Below are 19,007 nucleotides of genomic sequence, written 5' to 3' on the forward strand. Positions count from 1 at the left end.
GCTTGTGTCCTAATCCAAATCACATATTCCTATGCAATGTGTAGAATTCCAATCTTTTTATGTATTTTTCCAATTCTACTAACTCATTATATTTATATTTTCCATCGACTTAACCATAGAAGGATACTACATTATACTACTTAAACATCTCAAGCCTTTGTCACATGCTTCATTACCCTGTATTTACCTCCCAGTGCCTAAATTATTTGTCGCTACATGGTTATTGCTAGAAAATATAAATGTGTATTTTTATCTCCATTATACCATTGCACAAATTTTAAGTGTGATAAAAAATGATATTCAGTGAGTAATTATGGTAGGATGGTGGATTATATGAATTGATTATGTGGGAGGAAAATCGATCCGACTCAGAATCCCGACTCTAGCTACCTTAATATATACATGTAAATTACATGGATACATATTGTATATTGCATATAAAAGACATGTATATACAGTATAAATTAATGTAAGAATTTGACTTCTGATGAAATAGGCAATAATCATACATGTGTAATTTGTGATTGGAAGAAAAATCCACTTATGACGAATTGAGTGCCAAATAGACTCTCCTGGGCGTGTAGTTCTTGGCGAGGGCCAAAAAAACAGCAAAGTTCACCACAGTAATGGCGACAACAAGCACGAAGTAGTAATCTAGGTGCCCATCATCCAGTTCCGGTGGCAACCAGCCGGTCCCGCCTCCTGCCGCTGTGACGGACGCGACTAGAATCACTAGCTGCGAGTTGATCAGATTTCCCAGCGACAGGGCCACGAAGTAAAACGCCGTCGACACGCCCTTCATCGTCTCCGGCGACTGGTCGTAGAAGAAGTCCAGCTGCCCCACGGAGAGGGACGCATCCGAGACCGCCATCACCACGTACTGCGGCAGCAGCAACGCTATCCCCATAAGCTGATGATCCTCGGCCATCCGCAGCCTGCGCGCCTCGGTGCACGCAGCCACAGCCACCGCTGTTGGGGGCTGCAATCTCGCAGCCCCATCTTCTTCTACCTCTGAACTCTCGTTTCTCTCTTCTCATTTTGTCTCTCAGCTGGAACACACACGCACACACACATACCAGAGAAGAAAAGCAGCTAGCTTTGCCGATACATCTCTCTCTGGTAAGCACAACGAGTTACATTTTTCTCCTGCCCTCACCGCTTCTTTTCTCATTACTCAGCGTAGCATATATATACAAGATGGATAACTCACACCACTAACCACTAACACACGTACTCCACTTCCTGGAATCCCTCCAGCATGCATACGACCCGGCCGAACTAACCAACTAACTAATCCATGCATCCAACAGCTAACCCCATGACCTATTCTTCTGCTAAGTCTCATGCAGCCCGTTGGCTTCAGGTCTTGTGCAGCTGCTTCACAAGCACTCGGCATCTCGCATGTACGCCGCCTCGCACGGGCACTAGCATCTCACCATGCACAATCTCGTGCCGACGACTCGCCAGCTTTGTACGTATCACACGTACATCTCGCCGGCATACAACTGACCACAGAACACCTAACTATATGCATAACAATGCAGATACATGAATCAAGATTAAAGGCTAACATTCACCCCCCTAATCTTGATCCTCCAATCTTCATCACGGTTCACCCGCAACCTCTCGCCGTTGACGACGCCCTCGCAGCGCCGAACTCCACGTCGTCTTGGCGCAGCATCACACTGCAATGTTTATTGGCTTCACGCCAACTCTTCGTGATGATGATGGCATCGCACCACCGCCATCGGCAACCAGCGGCATCACACCGCCATCTCTTCTCAACGGCATCACACCGTCGTCTCCTTGTGGCAGCATCACACCACCGTGCCTAGCGCCCGACGGCATCACGCCGCCGCCGCCGACACCATTGTAGGCTTCAGCGGCATCACACCGCCATCGCCTTGTCGCCGCAGCTTCACACCGCCATCGCCTTGTCGCCGCAGCATCACACCGCGGTCTCCTCTTGACGTGGACGATGCCCTCTGGACGTCGATCACCACGCCGTCTTGCCGCACGCAGCGACCTCCTCCTCCTAGCAGCCTCACGCCGCAACCAGCCGCCGGCGACATCGCGCCGCCACCAGCCCTTCTTGCGCCTCCGGCCTCCATCTTGCACGGAGTCCACCGTGCCGTCGCCCTGGCCGCATCATCTCCCCCTGCGCCACCACCACAGGAACCAAGAGCGGAAGGCTCTGATACCAATTGTTGGGGGCTGCAATCTCGCAGCCCCATCTTCTTCTACCTCTGAACTCTCGTTTCTCTCTTCTCACTTTGTCTCTCAGCTGGAACACACACGCACACACACATACCAGAGAAGAAAAGCAGCTAGCTTTGCCGATACATCTCTCTCTGGTAAGCACAACGAGTTACATTTTTCTCCTGCCCTCACGGCTTCTTTTCTCATTACTCAGCGTAGCATATATATACAAGATGGATAACTCACGCCACTAACCACTAACACACGTACTCCACTTCCTGGAATCCCTCCAGCATGCATACGACCCGGCCGAACTAACCAACTAACTAATCCATGCATCCAACAGCTAACCCCATGACCTATTTTTCTGCTAAGTCTCATGCAGCCCGTTGGCTTCAGGTCTTGTGCAGCTGCTTCACACAGCACTCGGCATCTCGCATGTACGCCGCCTCGCACGGGCACTAGCATCTCACCATGCACAATCTCGTGCCGACGACTCGCCAGCTTTGTACGTATCACACGTACATCTCGCCGGCATACAACTGACCACAGAACACCTAACTACATGCATAACAATGCAGATACATGAATCAAGATTAAAGGCTAACAACCGCGACGACCGCCGTCGCGTGCCCGAGCCCCATGAGCTGAAGCGCCGTGAGGCGCCAGGCCGGCTTCGTCAACTTACTGTTGTAGAGCGTGACGAAGGCGACGGCACAAACCGTTTCAATGGACGTCAGCGACGCGGCCGGGATCTGGGAGTCCGTCTTGGTGCCCTGCTGCACGAACGTGGTCTGCGCCTGTGTGTTGGCGACGAAGTACACGGCCGAGGTAAGCCATATCGGGATCAGCCGCAGCAGGGTCTTCAGCTCCTCCACCCGCGTCACCGTGCACAGCCTCCATGGCCGGTTGCCGTCCTGATCCAGGTCCTCATCCGTGATAATGGCAGCCTTGTCCAAGAACCTGGTGCACAGTCGCTCGGAGAGCACGTTTGTTAGTCTGAAGAAATTCACTAGATTCGATTCATGCCACTCGATCCTAAAATTGTACCTGAACTGGTCGGTGTGCTGCAGTCGTTCGTGCACAGGATGCAGAAGCGGGTTCTTGACATCCTCCTCCTCGTACAGTTGGGTGGCATCATCGGGTACCTTCAGTTTTACCTTGCGAGATAGCGCGCAGAGCACTTGGAGCACTCCTTTCCACGGGCTGCCCATGGAAGGCAGCATCCGGTACATGGGCGCCGTGGCGGCGATGCCGACGACAGCGACCGCCACGATCAACCCGCAGATGCCATAGCCGATCGCCCAGCTCACCTTGTCCTGGACCCAAACCACCAGTGTCCCAGCGGTGAGCACGCCCATGTTGCCCACCGCGTAGTACCAGCCGAAGTAGGATGCCTGAGCTTTCTTGCCGTCATCGTCCTTGTCCTCGAACTGCTCCGCCGCGAATGACATGAAAACAGCCTTGGCCCCGCCGAGTCCGACGCCGCACATGTATATGCCGGAAAAGAAGAGCAGCTTCTGGATGAGAGTGGCCGGTGCACAGTACGCACACAGCGACGGACTCAGAGACGGCAGTGTAGCTGACGTTGTGACCATGGCCATTCCCTGTTAATTTCCTTCCAGTAGCTCGTCAGAGAAGCAGAGTGGAGTCGGCTGATTTTAGTGCAGATCATCACTTACCACGCAAGCAATGGAGTAGCCGATCAGCACCGTCGTGTACTTTCCCCAGCAGGAGTCAGCCACGGTGGCGCCGAGCAGAGGCATGAAGAAGCTGACTCCAGCCCAGAGGTTCACGCTCGCCACATTGGAAGCACTGTCGCCATGGAGAACGTCTTGGAGATACACGATCAAGCTGAGGTACACCCCGTAGAACGCAGTGACCTCCAGGAACTGCAGGACTGGCAGGAGCAACATCTCGAATGGACCAATTCAATTCATAAACATAGGGGGGAAAATCGAAATGCTACTCTACTACTCTAGTACTAATGGTAATTGTAAGTTTGGAACTCTATAAGACTGACGAATTATGCAATTCATAGGCACTCACACAAGATGACTTTGAGTGCCTTATCAGAGCAGTGACTGGCCAGCTCGCGCTCCCGCGCTTCCGAGCCCCGATTCTCACAAGACGCCTGGCGTGACAAGTAAAAGCTCAAAATTAGACGCAAGACGCAATTGGCCTTTGAATCGGGCGTTGTCAGCGAGCACGCAAAACGCAAGCCTCCTCGATCTCTTATCGATACTACAGCTTACTTGCACTATCTCACAGTCCTCTAAGAGCATGTCTAACAGACCCCTTATTTTTCTACCCCTTAAAACACGAGTAGAGGGCCCAGTATTCACTTTTCGCTGGCCGAAAACTCGTCCGAGCTAGCAGACCCCGTATCCCACCCCGTAAAACAGAATCCTACGGAATATTCTGTTTTCAGCGGCGGCGCGCGGGTGGCTATGGCGGTGGCGCGGGGAAAACGGTTGGGAATTCTGAAATATCCGCGCGCCATAGTGAAATGGGATGAGGGGTTGGCCCTGTATTCAGCCTCCCGCCCCGTACAAGTAAGGGGCGAAGAGCCGCCCCGTAACCAAAACTGTAAAAAATCGATCCGGAGGCCAGTTTTACGGGGTCTGTTAGACGGCCGGGTAGCGCCCAACCCCTTATTTTGACGGTTATTATACGGGTTTCGCCCTTTTAAGGGGTCTGTTAGACCTGCTCTAAGATCGGCTTCCTTAAGGCCCCGCGCCCGCGGTAGTCGGCGTCCATCTGGTACTGAGCATCCACCGTCGTTCCCCTCTCCTGGAAGAAGAGAACGCTGTGGATCTGGCGTAGAGTGGGGCGATGCCTCGAGCTGACAATGGGGAGCACCCGTTTTATTAGAGCATCTGCAGCGGACCCCGCATATCTCAATTTCTGTATACAAGCCACGGGCAAACGCAAAATGACTCAAAATAGGTCGTGGAAAGCAGATCCCGTAAATGGAGACGAGGGCAAAACCACATATTCTCAAATATTTCACTAAACAGTCCGGGCTGTCAACGATTTTCCTACACTCCCTCCTATTCAAATTAATTGACTTCATTTTATTTCCATACGCATGCATTTAGTTTAAAAACTTAATAAGATTCATTCGAATCTACACAAAGTGGAGTTACTTAATTTGGATTAGAGGAGGAAGTATACTATTTTATCTTTTTTCTCCTTTCTTGATAAAGGAAATATATTAACATCGAGAGATATCAATTACATTCAGCCTCTGTAACAACGTTATACCCTAATGGCAGCACGGATGCACCCAGCCAAAGAAAAAAAACTAAAATAATAAAATTCCTCTATGGTATTTCAGCCCTAGCAGCAACACTACAACCACCAACAAGGCAACACTTGGACTCCGGACTCTCCAAAAGCGGCGCCTCCATGACACTGTACAAGCACTGTTGTCGCCCGATTAAAGATCTTAGGTTTTCACCCTGCAGATAGTCTCCGCTCTTAAAATAATGTTTTCAACAAGATCATTGCCATGCATAACCAATTAAGGCCATACATTGGATTTTCACCCTGAAAGGTAAGACACTAAACTTCACTTGTGCTGCCACCCCCACTTACATACTACTGTTGCGAAACCCAGAACACCAAGCAAGTCTGTCAACAACGTAGAGAGTCGAACCTCCATTGTTAGTCGTCAAATCCCGCCTTCATGATATTATCCATCTCTAACTTCACCATGGATCAAAATGTCACCTAATGGCAAGAAAGAACAGACTTCTCGCCGCTCCTTCCAAAACCAAAAGGTCGCAATAAAAGAATAGGTGCCCATGACCGAATACCACCCGATCCAGCAAACTCTAGGCATAAGTTGCACTATTATATTCGCCGGCGGAGCTTTCCAGAACTCACCACGCCAGCCAAATCAACAAGGACCGGCCTCAGGAAGGTCCTTCCATCTTCACACAGGAGGAACCCTAGGACAACTGACGAGGTGGATCCTCGGCAATGCCCACCATGAGGGGTTTAGGGTTAGCGGAAGCCTACATGTTAGCACGAGACATCGGATACCAGACAAGCGGGGAGCGAGATTTACCCAGGTTCGGGGCCCTCGTAGAGGTAATACCCGTACTTCCTGCCTGTCTGATCTTGATTATGGGTGATATCCATTACAATGGGGCAGCCGAAGGACTACCTGATGGTGATCTCGCCGAGAGGCAAGGTTTCTAGAGTTAGGTGCGTGCGTGAGAGTTGAGAGAGAGAGCTCCGGCAGGCCCTCTCCTAGCCTTTATATAGGAGTCCCATGTCCCGAGAGTCCTGCCCGGATTCGGTTACAATACATAAGAGTCTATCTAATCTTTCGATATGTGAATCTTTCCTTGCCTTGTACTTCAATAAACCGTCACCTTCAATCTTTCCACCACGCAACCAACGTCTTGGACCATCTTGGGTTGCGGCGCTCCAGATGGGCCCCTTGTTCGGGAAAAGGAGGTAGGGCAATGTCGGGTACCCGAAGGGTAATTCCCACATCGGTAGCCCCCGAGTGACTGGCTGAAGCGAAGCTTCGGGCAGGGACTAAATTTGCCATCAGCCGATACTTTTCAATCCATCGGGTCATCAAAAGATGCAAACTTGGTAATCCTCGAAGATTTGAGCATGTGTAAGAGACGGAGTAACGATCCCAGATTTACTCGATATATTGAGACTGGTTATCTGCCGGAGCAAAACTGCGTTACCCTACACATATTCGAGTTCCCGGGCTCGAACCTGGATCACTGGAACCTCTGGGTTCGTAATTAAGAAGAAACCTTCGAGTCACTCGAAGAACCTCCGGGCCCATTTCTCCCTTGTTTGTAGGAATTGAAACTGCTAAGTTTGGTACTGTCGACGAGGCTTCAATCTTTTTTATCGGGTGCGCGCTAGCGCTCCCGATGGGAGTAGCCCCCGAGCCTGTGGATGCATAGACATAGGCTGTAAACATCTGAGTCGAATACCGTAGATTTCTTCGGGCTCTGAATTATATTGGGTGCTCCACCATGGGGGGAGTCGATAGTTTTATGACGTCATCAGCAGCGTGGCAACTGCTGCGGCAACTGAGGAGACGTGACCTAGTGGGCCTGACCCATGTCTGGGTGGTTAGTTTGGAAAAGACTGGACGTTGCACGTTGATCGAGACATTTCCTTGATCCTCGTGCGTAGTGGGGTTAGTGGGCCGCCATTTTCTCTCCCCTTGTGACACGTGTACGGCCAGATCTATCCTAATTTTTAGTGGCATGGATCTAACGGCCAAAATCGATGGCCAAAGCTCTTTATAAACAGAGATAGGGGTTAATTCGCCCCTTCACCGCTCACTTGTTCATCTTCTTGCTTCATCCTCTACTCGCCATTGCAACCACACCGGAGCTTCCAAAGCAACGAGAAGAAATTCCGGCGCCATGGGGAAGAAGAAGGCCGACGTGTTGTCCATCGCCGCCACCGGCCCAAATCCGTCCGACGCCACGCCAAGATCCTCCAACGCCGCGGATGCCGCTAATACGTCTCCGACGTATCGATAATTTCTTATGTTCCATGCCACATTATTGATGATATCTACATGTTTTATACACATTATATGTCGTATTTATGCATTTTCCGGCACTAACCTATTAACAAGATGCCGAAGAGCCGATTCTGTCGTTTCTGCTGTTTTTGGTTTCAGAAATCCTAGTAAAGAAATATTCTCGGAATTGGACGAAATCAACGCCCAGGGTCCTATTTTTGCACGAAGCTTCCAGAAGACCGAGGGGGAAAGGAAGTGGGGCCACGAGGCGCCGACACAACAGGGCGGCGCGGCCCAGGCCCTGGCCGCGCCGGCCTCGGTGTGTGGGGCCCTCGTGTGGCCCCCGCGTTGCCCTTCCGCCTACTTAAAGCCTTCGTCGCGAAACCCCCGCACGCGAGAGCCACGATACGGAAAACCTATGCGAGACGCCGCCGCCGCCAATCCCATCTCGGGGGATTCTGGAGATCACCTCCGGCACCTGCCGGAGAGGGGAATCATCTCCCGGAGGACTCTTCACCGCCATGGTCGCCTCCGGAGTGATGAGTGAGTAGTTCACCCCTGGACTATGGGTCCATAGCAGTAGCTAGATGGTCGTCTTCTCCTCATGTGCTTCATTGTCGGATCTTGTGAGCTGCCTAACATGATCAAGATCATCTATCTGTAATTCTATATGTTGTGTTTGTCGGGATCCGATGGATAGAGAATACTATGTTATGTTGATTATCAATCTATTACCTATGTGTTGTTTATGATCTTGCATTCTCTCCGTTAGTAGTAGAGGCTCTGGCCAAGTTTTTGCTCTTAACTCCAAGAGGGAGTATTTATGCTCGATAGTGGGTTCATGTCTCCGTGAATCCGGGGGAGTGACAGAAACCTCTAAGGTTATGGATGTATTGTTGCCACTAGGGATAAAACATTGATGCTATGTCCGAGGATGTAGTTATTGATTACATTACACACCATACTTAATGCAATTGTCTGTTGTTTTGCAACTTAATACTGGAAGGGGTTCGGATGATAACCTGAAGGTGGACTTTTTAGGCATAGATGCATGCTTGGATAGCGGTCTATGTACTTTGTCGTAATGCCCAATTAAATCTCACAATATTCATCATGTCATGTATGTGCATTGTTATGCCCTCTCTATTTGTCAATTGCCCGACTGTAATTTGTTCACCCAACATGCTATCTTATGGGAGAGACACCTCTAGTGAACTGTGGACCCCGGTCCATTCTTTACATCTGAAATACAATCTACTGCAATACTTGTTCTTTACTGTTCTTTGCAAACAATCATCATCCACACTATACATCTAATCCTTTGTTACAGCAAGCCGGTGAGATTGACAACCTCACTGTTTCGTTGGGGCAAAGTACTTTGGTTGTGTTGTGCGGGTTCCACGTTGGCGCCGGAATCTCCGGTGTTGCGCCGCACTACATCCCGCCGCCATCAACCTTCAACGTGCTTCTTGGCTCCTCCTGGTTCGATAAACCTTGGTTTCTTTCTGAGGGAAAACTTGCTGCTGTGCGCATCATACCTTCCTCTTGGGGTTCCCAACGAACGTGTGAGTTACACGCCATCAGCCGCCGCCAAGGCCCTCCGGTGTTACTGGACGACGTCCTCCATAACGAAGCGTGAGGAAAACAAGATGCGTCGCTTGGGGCTGATCTCCAGCAACAAGGACATTTGCTTTCTAGGTTCGGAATCTCGCTCCAAGCCTCCTGCTGGGTTCGTAGTGATGTTTGCTGCCTTTTTGTACCGTGGGTTATCTCTCCTATCCCAAGAGTTTCTCCGCTGCCTCCTTTTTTCCTACGGCATCTAGCTTTGGCAGCTGACGCCGAACTCAATTCTTCACCTTGCCATTTTCATCACCATCTGTGAGGGTTTCCTCGGCATTGACCCGCATTGCGGCTTGTGGACGAAGATTTTCTTCGTCAAGCGCCATTGCGGGAACAATGGCCCCTATGTCATGAGAGGGGTCGGCTTCATCGTCCGAAAGGAGGTGAAGTACTTCAACTTCCCGATGACAGAATCTGTCCAAGGTTGGAGGAAGAAGTGGTTCTATCTCAGTGACAAACAAGCTTCGAGCCACCGCTCTAACCTGCCGAAGTTTTCGGATGTTCTGGAGGCGAAGCCGAAGAAATTTTGGAGGAACATCCTAATTGTCGAAGAGAAAGTAGTAGCCGACGAATTGTATGAAAGGGTTCTAGAGCTGAAGAACTATGGCGGAAAGACGATGCTCGGCACAGAGTTTGGCGCTCTGTTCTTGAAGCGCCGCATCCAGCCAATGATGTCCCGAGGCCACCAGATGTGGTTATATATATACCGGTGCCATGGACTCGACCTGAATCAACGCCACAAATCTTTCTGACAATGAGCTTCAGGATGAGGTCAGGTGATTGACCCATTTTAGTCAAGAAGACACCACCCCCTTGGAATCCCTTGCGGATCCCTACGATGCTCGCCACTTGCCAGCCGAGGTAATTCCATTGCCTTCACGTTCCATATTCGGTATAGTTTACCCAATGCATTATTTTAACTTCAGATTTCTTCTGTCTTGGCAGGGCCTCACTGTTGCAAGGTGCTATCCTCCTCCACCCGAAAGTGAGGTAGAGCCCGAAGATGACGAGTCGGAGGAGAACGTCGAGGAGGTAGACGCTATAGAAGACGAAGAAGAAGACGACACCGAAGATGACGAAGCTTTCACTGTCAAACGTTGGAAGCACGCTGCTGAAGAATTGACTGATACAGCGGAGTCGAGTTATAGTGGCCAATACGACGATTATGCTGATCATGTTGTGCTTTTTTGATGCAGATCCCGAGGCATTGGCTCCTCCAGCTGCGAAGCGGACATCGGGCGTCTTCGCTGATGAAGATGATATGATGTTTGAATTGTAAGTGTGCCTTTTCCGTTTTACACCATTGGATCACCCGATAGTTTCATCCGTTTTGCTCATACATTTGAACTTATTTGACCAGTGATGAAGGAGAGGTACCTGCTCCACCTCCGAAGAAACTGCGGGTTAGCTCTGAATAGATGGTGACCACGGGAGCCGAGGAGCCAGTGAAGGAAGCATCGGTTCCACCCGAAGATGCTCTCGTTGTCCCTCTTCCCCCGAAAAGGGTGCTGAAGAAGAGGGACACCATCTCGACAGCCGCTCCCACGACTTTGGCTTCCCAAGTACACGTAAGTGTCGTTGCAGTTTTGTTTTCCTTTGTGATAATACTTACCCGAGTAGCCCCCGAACCTATAGTTGGATGCTTGCAGCCAAGCGTTGGCTTGATGAACGTTCGGGTGTTTTAAATGCTATTTCATTTCTCTGTGCTAGCCCATCTTCACCACGGTGACCATGGTGACGGACTTCGCCACCAAATTCATCAAGATGGAGGCCGAGAACGCTCAGCTCCGCGAAGAGGTTGCCGCCCCCAGGTTTTCAGCCAAACATATCGAAACGACAAACAAGTTGGTAACCAATGGCTGGCAGAAAGCAGAAGATCTGGAGAAGGAGCTCTCCCAGGTGAAGGCGACGCTGGAGAGGAGCAGAGGCTGAAAGAGGAGGCCCAGTCCCAAGCGGAGAAGAGGAGGATCGACTCCGAAAATCCATCGAGACTCTGGTAAGTAAATCACTTTGATATGTCATCAGCTGCTCTTTTCCCTTAGGGTTTTATGTCTCATTGTTTCTTTTCAAATCTTGTTGAGGTGTTGTTGACACTCCTGTGGATTGCTCGAACAAGCTTCGGGTTGATTCCATGAACGACGCCATCTCCTTTGTTGTGGATTCCAGCGAGCAGGTCCAAGAGCTACTGAAGAAGTCGAAGGCAGTTCTGTCAAAGCTGTACAGGCCCTCGTCTTCCTGAAGCCGAGCAAGGAGAAGTCCTTGGGGGAGATGGCGGAGGCTTTCTTCGTCGACAACGACGGCCCAATCGAGGTACTGAAGCGCACTTCACGCCTCTACGGAGCGCTTCTTGCCTTCCAGCTTATGATGGGGTATGGCGTCGATGCCGAATAGGTGCAAGAATCATGGAAGGATTAGAGGGAGAGGAAGCTTTCTCAAGGTCAAGAATAGAGTATATAGAGAGAGTACAAGAAGCCACCAACCTATAAGGAGGAAGAAGGGGGTGTTATATACCCCCTCCCAATGGAATATGACCGTTTGGGACCTCTCGGGTCGGAATTTCCGCCCCCCCCCCCCCCTCCCTGTCCCGAGCTTTTAAAAATGGCTAAGGACTTAAAGGAACTTATCGCAGTAAGGCAGCCGGAAATTTGCCTAGAAATTTTGTATCCGAGCCAGAATTTCCGGCCCGGAGAAAACTAGCAGCAACAGCAAAACGAACAAGACCATAACTTGACCATCTGGACTCTAATTTTGATGATCTTGGACTCGTTTCGAAGCTAGTAACAATCTCTACAAGATCATGCGAGGAACCATCATATTCCAGCAGGGGAAGATAGAAAAAAATGATAAAATATTTGACCTATCTATAAAATACAAACCGGTAAAACCTCCAACCTTGAAAACGCAACAAGTTTCCCGTGCAAAATCCGTTTTCAATGAACTAGAGCTTGTTATGAGAATAAGCACAAGCTCGATAAGAACCAGATAACAACCAAGAAAGATAAGGCAAGGATGCAAGGGTTTGAGTTCTCCGAAGGATATGATGGAGTTACTCACTCGATCGAGAGCCCTCTTGATAGTACGTCAACTAAACAATAAACCGGTCTCCAACTACACCATGAGACCTGTAAGAAAGAAACCCTATCAAGAGCAAACCTTAACCTTGCGCGTTCCTCTTGAGCTTGATGATGACGATCTTGACCACAACAAGATGGAATGCCTTTCTTGATTGTGCTTGATTGACGAAGTCTTGTGGATTCCCCCCCCCCATAATCCACCATGTGAGAGCTTCTTCTTCAGCGCATCTTCACATATCCATGATCATCATATGTATGGCAAGCTTCAAGCATATGATCTCTTCGAGTTGGCTCATCTTGAACTTGCATTTCATTTCTTCATTCTTCATCATGTTGATGTCTTGAAGTTAACTTTGAGGGCTCACTTCATCTTCATATTCAAGACATACATGAGACTTGATATTCTTTATCAATTTCTTCTTATTGCAACCTTGAAGCTAACATATGGTTCAAGCATTGCCTATGGACAATTCCTACAAATATATAACTCGATGCAAATATTAGTCCATAGGGATTGTCATAAATTACCAAAACCACACATGGGGGCTTCAGTGGGAGGAGGCGACGGGTCGCATTAAAAACGACGTGTGCCGGACAGCCGTCGGCGTCAATAGCTCCGCTCAGAACGGCGACGAGGACGGCAACTGGCCACGCGGCGTCCACCCATCTCCCCCACGCGCCTTCAATGCACGGCCTCCGCCACCCTTAAAACCACACCGACGCACTTCTCTTCTCCCTCGTCTTCCAACCCTAGCCGCCGCCACCACCAATCTCGCAGACGCCACGCGACAAACCCACCAGTGCAAACACCTCGCGATGGCGCACAATGTCGAGGCTGGCGGCAACAATGGAGGCGGTGGACTCCGGTCGCCGCAACTGACCTACGACGAGGCCGACGTCCTGTACCTATAGAGCATCCCCGTGCCGCTGCAGTTTAAGCTGTCGCACGGATGGCATCTCTCCAACGTCGGCTACGCCGTGCCGCCGCCACCACCCCTGGACCGGAGACGCGCGCCCTCATCGCCGAGCGGCGGGCGCAGATGTCGCCGGCCGACCAAAGCTAGCCGGCGAACGCGCAGAACAGCCCGGCGTGGCCGCGGCGCTTCCAAGACAAGCGCGACATCGAGCTCGCTCGTTCGACCGGCCGCGATGCCGGCCGTTTGAACCGCATTGGCCGACGGGCTTGTTTGCAAAGCCGCGATGTCGACGCGACGTTGGCGGAGTACGGCTACCGCCCGCGCATCCACGGCGTCGACCCCATGCGCGCCCCGCTCTACTACCCCCAGGCGCAATGCATGGCACCGGAGGCGTAGCCTCTACAGAGGCCGGCGGCAAGGACTACATCGGCCCACTCGCGCTCCGGCTCGTCAAGCGCCGGTGGTCACACGCTCTCGGCCGCGGACGCGCCTCCTTCTACCGGCGTCGCCGTCCACAACAACCCACAACGCACGGCTTCCACCCCAACTCGGAGGACGCCGGGGATGCTTCCATGCCGGCGTGTCAAGGGGGAGAACGTTGATCCCTCATCGCCTCCTCCGCCGGTGAAGAGGCAATGGTGGGTGATGGAGGCGAAGGCGCAGGCGGCCCTCCGTTGTGGTGACGACCTGGAGGACTTCCGCGGGCAGCACTTCATCGTTGGCCGCTCCGTCGAGGAGAACTACTGGTAGATCACGCTCGACCCGCGGCAGGTGGCGGTGTGGTATGCCATGGACCACGGTGAGAACTTCGTCGACCTCGCCAGTCCTTCTGAGCTGTCGGCGCCAAAGGAGGAGGAGGAAGATTGGTCCTTCGACTTGTCCGGCGACGACGAAGGTGATGACGGCGATGACGCGGACAATCTCGACTACATCGCCTTCTAGGGGCGCCGCTAGTTTTTTTTTGTTTTTAGTTCAAATTCGAGTTACTTTTGTATAAAACTAGTCTAAATTCGTATGAATTTCGTTTTTTAAATATTCTTTTTACATTTCAATTCTATTGAAGGCTGCCGTATGGAGAGCATTGGTGTGGAAACACATTCTCCAAATAAAGAATGCAGTACAACAGTATCGGCGCCCTGCCAACCGCTATTTAGGACGCCGGTGGAGACGCTCTTAGCCAGATCGACGATAGCGGTTGTATTTCTCCCAGCACCTTTCTGTCTTTTATGCACAGTACCAGTGGCCCATGTCCGTGGCACAAATAAATGCAGTCGTTGATGTGATGCTGTCACTGTTTAGCCTGTTAGTTGATCGGCTGTTTTCTGTGTACAGGTGAAGACTTCTTCTTAGAGCCACGATAGTGATGAACTGGGTCTAAAATCATGTTTTATATCTAATTTAGATGATAACAAGTTACCTATCGTGGGAGAAGAAACACATGAGGCTTGGTTGACAGTACATAGCATGAGATTTTGAGTGTATTGTGCTTTAGCAAACTAGTTTATCTTAATCTACTCTAATCTGCAAAACCATGTTTCGATTCGAGATAAAGCGTAATGAAAAGAAAAAGCGCTGTGATTCCATTCACTTGATCGTTTAATAGTTTTCATCTACCAATGTCAAAACAAAAAAACTATAAACACTAAAGTTGTGTAAAACAGCGAGATGAACTTACTCCTCCAAGAAAATTTCAAACAGTCGAACGAGTCCCTCTAACTTGACAAAATTCGATCAGAAAATCTCTAAAGGGAACATGAAATTGACATTCAAAAACTCGACGAAACTCTAACTGGTGGTGGAAATGGATTCGCAACATCGAGACACATCTTTTTCATGTAGAGATCATCTTAAATCAAAGCACCGTTATGTAAATTGGAGGAGGATTAAGATGCACCAGATTAGAGCAAGGTTACTTACAAACTATGCACGCGCGGAGCCATGAAGGGCCCACTTTTGCGCTCGCCCTGCACACGCAAGAACGCTGGAATCGAGTGTGCCTAAATGATCAAATTTTTGGGCTGCTTTAAGAATCATGCGATGCACGAACGCTTAAGCCCGTGGCACACGGAACGCGCCAAACTTGTCCTAGCAGGTGTGAAAATTCACTCCGCGCGCAACTAAACATGCCCCAATAGATTTTTTGTGGACAATTCTAGACCGAGATCGCGGCGCAGATAATAATATACAACTAGAGAGGCAAGCGCGCTTCGCCGCGCCGCCTAAAATGTGTTCGGGCATCGTGCGGTAGGCTCGCTGGATTTTCACGTTTTCATCTTTCAGATGCATCGCTGTTGTAAGGATTCTACTATTTGAGGAGATGAAAGCCCGTGGGGGTTTCATCTTCAGTTATCACATACACCTTCTTTTCTGAATTTCGTAGTGAGCAAAACAGTTCTAGGATGATCTATGAAATTCTCGATTCAATAAAGGCAAGCTGGCATAATTGTACACTTTTGGTGATTTCAGGCAAAACAACAAATAAGAAATAAGATATAATTAACTACCCCCAATTTAAGCACCAAGAGGTGAAACGATCATATATTAGGCTACTCTAAAGAGTCATGGGACAATGCACCCATTTCATGCCAAAGTCTTAATACTATGATGTGCTTTTTCAGCGAGGCTTGTTTTTCTACCACTTGTAGAAACAGATATTTCAAGATATAAAGCACCATTGTGATAGAATAGCCTACATCAGACTATCAGAGGCGTATGTGTGTTGTCGTAATATTAAGAAGATAATACTACAGGAGACATAAATCCATGGTAGAAGTGAATGTTGATGATTCCTGCCGAGCATTTAACACCAAATTTGAAAATTAAGAGACATTCTTTTCTAATTGTATAGCATTGTCAGAAATAAAATACATTACATATAAACGAATTTTACTGAATGTTTATTTCCAATTATAGAAACATCGGTGATAGTTGCGACAGGCGCAATAAGTGGGGTCACTATCTACTATTTTCTCAATGTAGACATTTGTGTGTGTACATCATGCAGCAGAAAGCAGTGAGCTGATTATTTCATACTGGTTTACCAACAGTTACTGGTTACAGTGGCTTGGAACAGAACATGAACACCACAAAGTTTAGTGCCAGAATGCAATATTTCTGGCTTATTTCTGCTGAAGCATTTGATCCCCAAGTGGCCCAATGACCAGCCAGTACATTCCACTTTCATATTCCTAATTCCTAATGGCAGTGTCATTATTTTGTACTGATGAACTGATTTCCAGTAAATTTTGTTTTAACGAAAAAAGATCGAATATTCGAAATCTATAAATCTGGTGCTCATGCTAATGTATCACTTGTCCGCAATGATATGAAGAATAGACTCGACACCCATTCACTTTTTTTTAGAAACCACTACATTAGAATTAGCCAATATGCTTACAACAGTTAACGACAAACTCCGGCTCCCAGGCCGGCCGTTGTTACTCAAAACTTATACATTAAGACACGAAGATGCATTGAATTTCTAGTCAAAATTAGAATATCCCGGTAAAAATATACATGCATGTAGAGCCAATCATGAAATAGTTTTTTTCTCCTAAAGATGGATAGCCCTCTATGTTTTTGTCGGCTCTGAACATTTTGTATAAGAAATACTGCACAAGAAATGTATGTAAAGATAAAGAAGTACCTGCCAGAACATGGCCTTCACCTCCATTTCTCAAAATCCAATTCATTATGCAGAGATATATTACCTCATGTTACCCGAAAAATCTCGAACTCTTTATTTCTAGGACTACTATGCCATTCAACCTTCTCTTTTTTTAGAACACGTCCATTCTACGATTTACCTCAAATCTGCTGGGACTGACTTCAGTAAATAGATTGCTATGATCTGTAAGAAACGCAGTGCACATAAGTTGCACTAAAACTGAACCTTCCAAATTCCCAGTTTTCTAAATTTGCCTGATGTAGCTGCAGACAATTTGAAAAATAGGAGGCACAGATTGCAAGGAATAGGAATAACCAGTGAAGTATACGATGTAGAGGTTAAGTTTCTCCTCATGTGCCGATGCGGGAGAGATTGGGTGCCGTTTTTACCGGATGCACTTTACCCAGCAACTATGCTTAAAGCGGGGCCAAGATGCTAGTCATGGAATTACATATAACATAACAGTAATTTGCTTCTATCTACCTGAACTGATGATCCTGCTCGTTCATAGCTACCATCTGACGGACAAAAAAGGGCTCGCCGGAGTGCGCTCAGCAAGCTGGAAGGGTTGAGCTGAAAGGGTGGGAAAGAAGGAGACACTACCTGGAGATATTCACGGTAGCGGCGCAGAGGAGATCAAAACTCTAGGAGCATTCTACCATGAACCGAACTGCACTGATCCAATGGTCGACCAGGTGCGCCGCGCTCCTCACAGCTGTCCGGGAGCCCTCCTGAAGGCGAAGGCCTTGATGGGAACGGAGCGCCTGAAAAATATAATCTATCATGTTCCTTAACCGAGTCTTAACCCTAAGAATCACTACACAAAAAGTGTACATAAATCAGAAATCACTAATCTGCATCTCAAGGAGGGACGATGCATCATGCATCGGAACAATTTTAGTGTATCCTCACTAATGTATAGAGTGGACAATGAAGTAGATGCTACAATCTTTTTTGTTGTCAATACAGAATAGTCCTCAAATGTCTACATAGTGAAACCATAAGGTATAGCTTAGTGCAAAATTTCCAACATTATGATGGTGGCATGAGAGATCAATAAAATTCAAGCATGAAACAATCATCAATGTAAAACAAAGACAACACAATCCGAGATGACAAATGATATCATCGGTCAAATACACATATGCGTACTTTCTCTTGAGAAGATACCAACAGGCATTGCATTAGAAAGAACAAATCATTATACCATATCACCTTGGTTCTTCATTGCTCAGGAATGGTGCAGGTGAGCGAGGTGGCTAAGCATTGCATAGCAGCCCGAAGCGACGATCTTATACTGCTTCTGCTCCCACACTTCTTTGCACTGCTTCTGCTCCTACACATTTGCGTTTTCCAAGCCACCGACCCCGAACACACATGCCGACTTGGTGCGGCTGCTGCACCGGATGGTTGCAAGGTGGAGGCCTGTGAGGGCGGGAAGGAGTGGAGGTGTGTGGGTCAGCTGAATATTTTTTGATAGCAGAGGTAGGAAAAAGAAATGATAAACCACCTTTTTTGGACAATTTTGAGAAGCATCTTCAGAGATGGGTGCCCATGCCTTGAGCCTGCAAAAATAAAAGTTCCACATAAGGATATGTTATCTAGAATCAAATTATTTTCAGATGAGTGCCCGTGCCTTGAGCGTTTGCCAATTATTTTCATATGATGCAATTCACAACCTAATATAGGCATATATGCCCAACCGACCAGAAACAAATAATATTATGGAGATGAACAAAGAACCTTCTGGAGTTTAAGCAGAAAAACCTGTGCTACGCAAGTTTTTCTGCAAACGGTCCTTCCTCTTGTCAAGATCCTTTCCTGCAAACAGAAAAATTAGAGGCACACATTTTAGCTAATCTTCAGTTACCATCCACTGCAGGAACCATGTCGCATCACAAACAGTTTCACCTGCAAGATGCGCTTGAGGAGCTGATTCATGCTAGTTATCGATATTAGTGGGAATGCACGGATAGATCAAACCAAAAGGTGGGACAAACGCATCCCGGACA

At 48.5% G+C, this 19,007-nt stretch overlaps 1 protein-coding gene and 1 long non-coding RNA gene across 2 annotated transcripts; both read right to left on the minus strand.

Annotated features, from left to right (window-relative positions):
- Positions 1–505: 505 nt before the first annotated feature.
- LOC124672203 (protein NRT1/ PTR FAMILY 8.5-like) lies at positions 506–9,663 on the minus strand. Its single transcript, XM_047208472.1, has 7 exons — positions 9,574–9,663; positions 4,906–5,106; positions 4,249–4,333; positions 3,882–4,099; positions 3,250–3,806; positions 2,811–3,162; positions 506–979 (listed from the first exon to the last, which is right to left on the minus strand). The coding sequence occupies exons 1-7, from the start codon at positions 9,661–9,663 to the stop codon at positions 542–544; spliced, it is 1,941 nt and encodes a 646-aa protein (XP_047064428.1). The 3' UTR covers positions 506–541.
- A 6,814-nt stretch (positions 9,664–16,477) lies between these two features.
- Positions 16,478–18,309, minus strand: LOC124678809. The gene is made up of 3 exons (XR_006994650.1): positions 18,211–18,309; positions 17,599–17,759; positions 16,478–17,178 (listed from the first exon to the last, which is right to left on the minus strand). It is a non-coding gene; the product is annotated as an uncharacterized LOC124678809 (long non-coding RNA).
- Positions 18,310–19,007: the final 698 nt, after the last annotated feature.

This window comes from Lolium rigidum, chromosome 7 (genome assembly GCF_022539505.1).
Source record: "Lolium rigidum isolate FL_2022 chromosome 7, APGP_CSIRO_Lrig_0.1, whole genome shotgun sequence".
NCBI lineage: Eukaryota > Viridiplantae > Streptophyta > Magnoliopsida > Poales > Poaceae > Lolium > Lolium rigidum.

Coding starts and splice junctions, on each gene's coding strand:
- LOC124672203 (XM_047208472.1), bottom strand. CDS start 9,663: ATGGCGCTTGACGAAGAAAATCTTCGTCCACAAGCCGCAATGCGGGTC. Junction 4,334..4,905: donor GGAAGCCGATCTTAGAGCAG/GTCTAACAGACC, acceptor TTGTCACGCCAG/GCGTCTTGTGAGAATCGGGG. Junction 980..2,810: donor ACGCGACGGCGGTCGTCGCG/GTTGTTAGCCTT, acceptor GCGAGATTGCAG/CCCCCAACAGCGGTGGCTGT.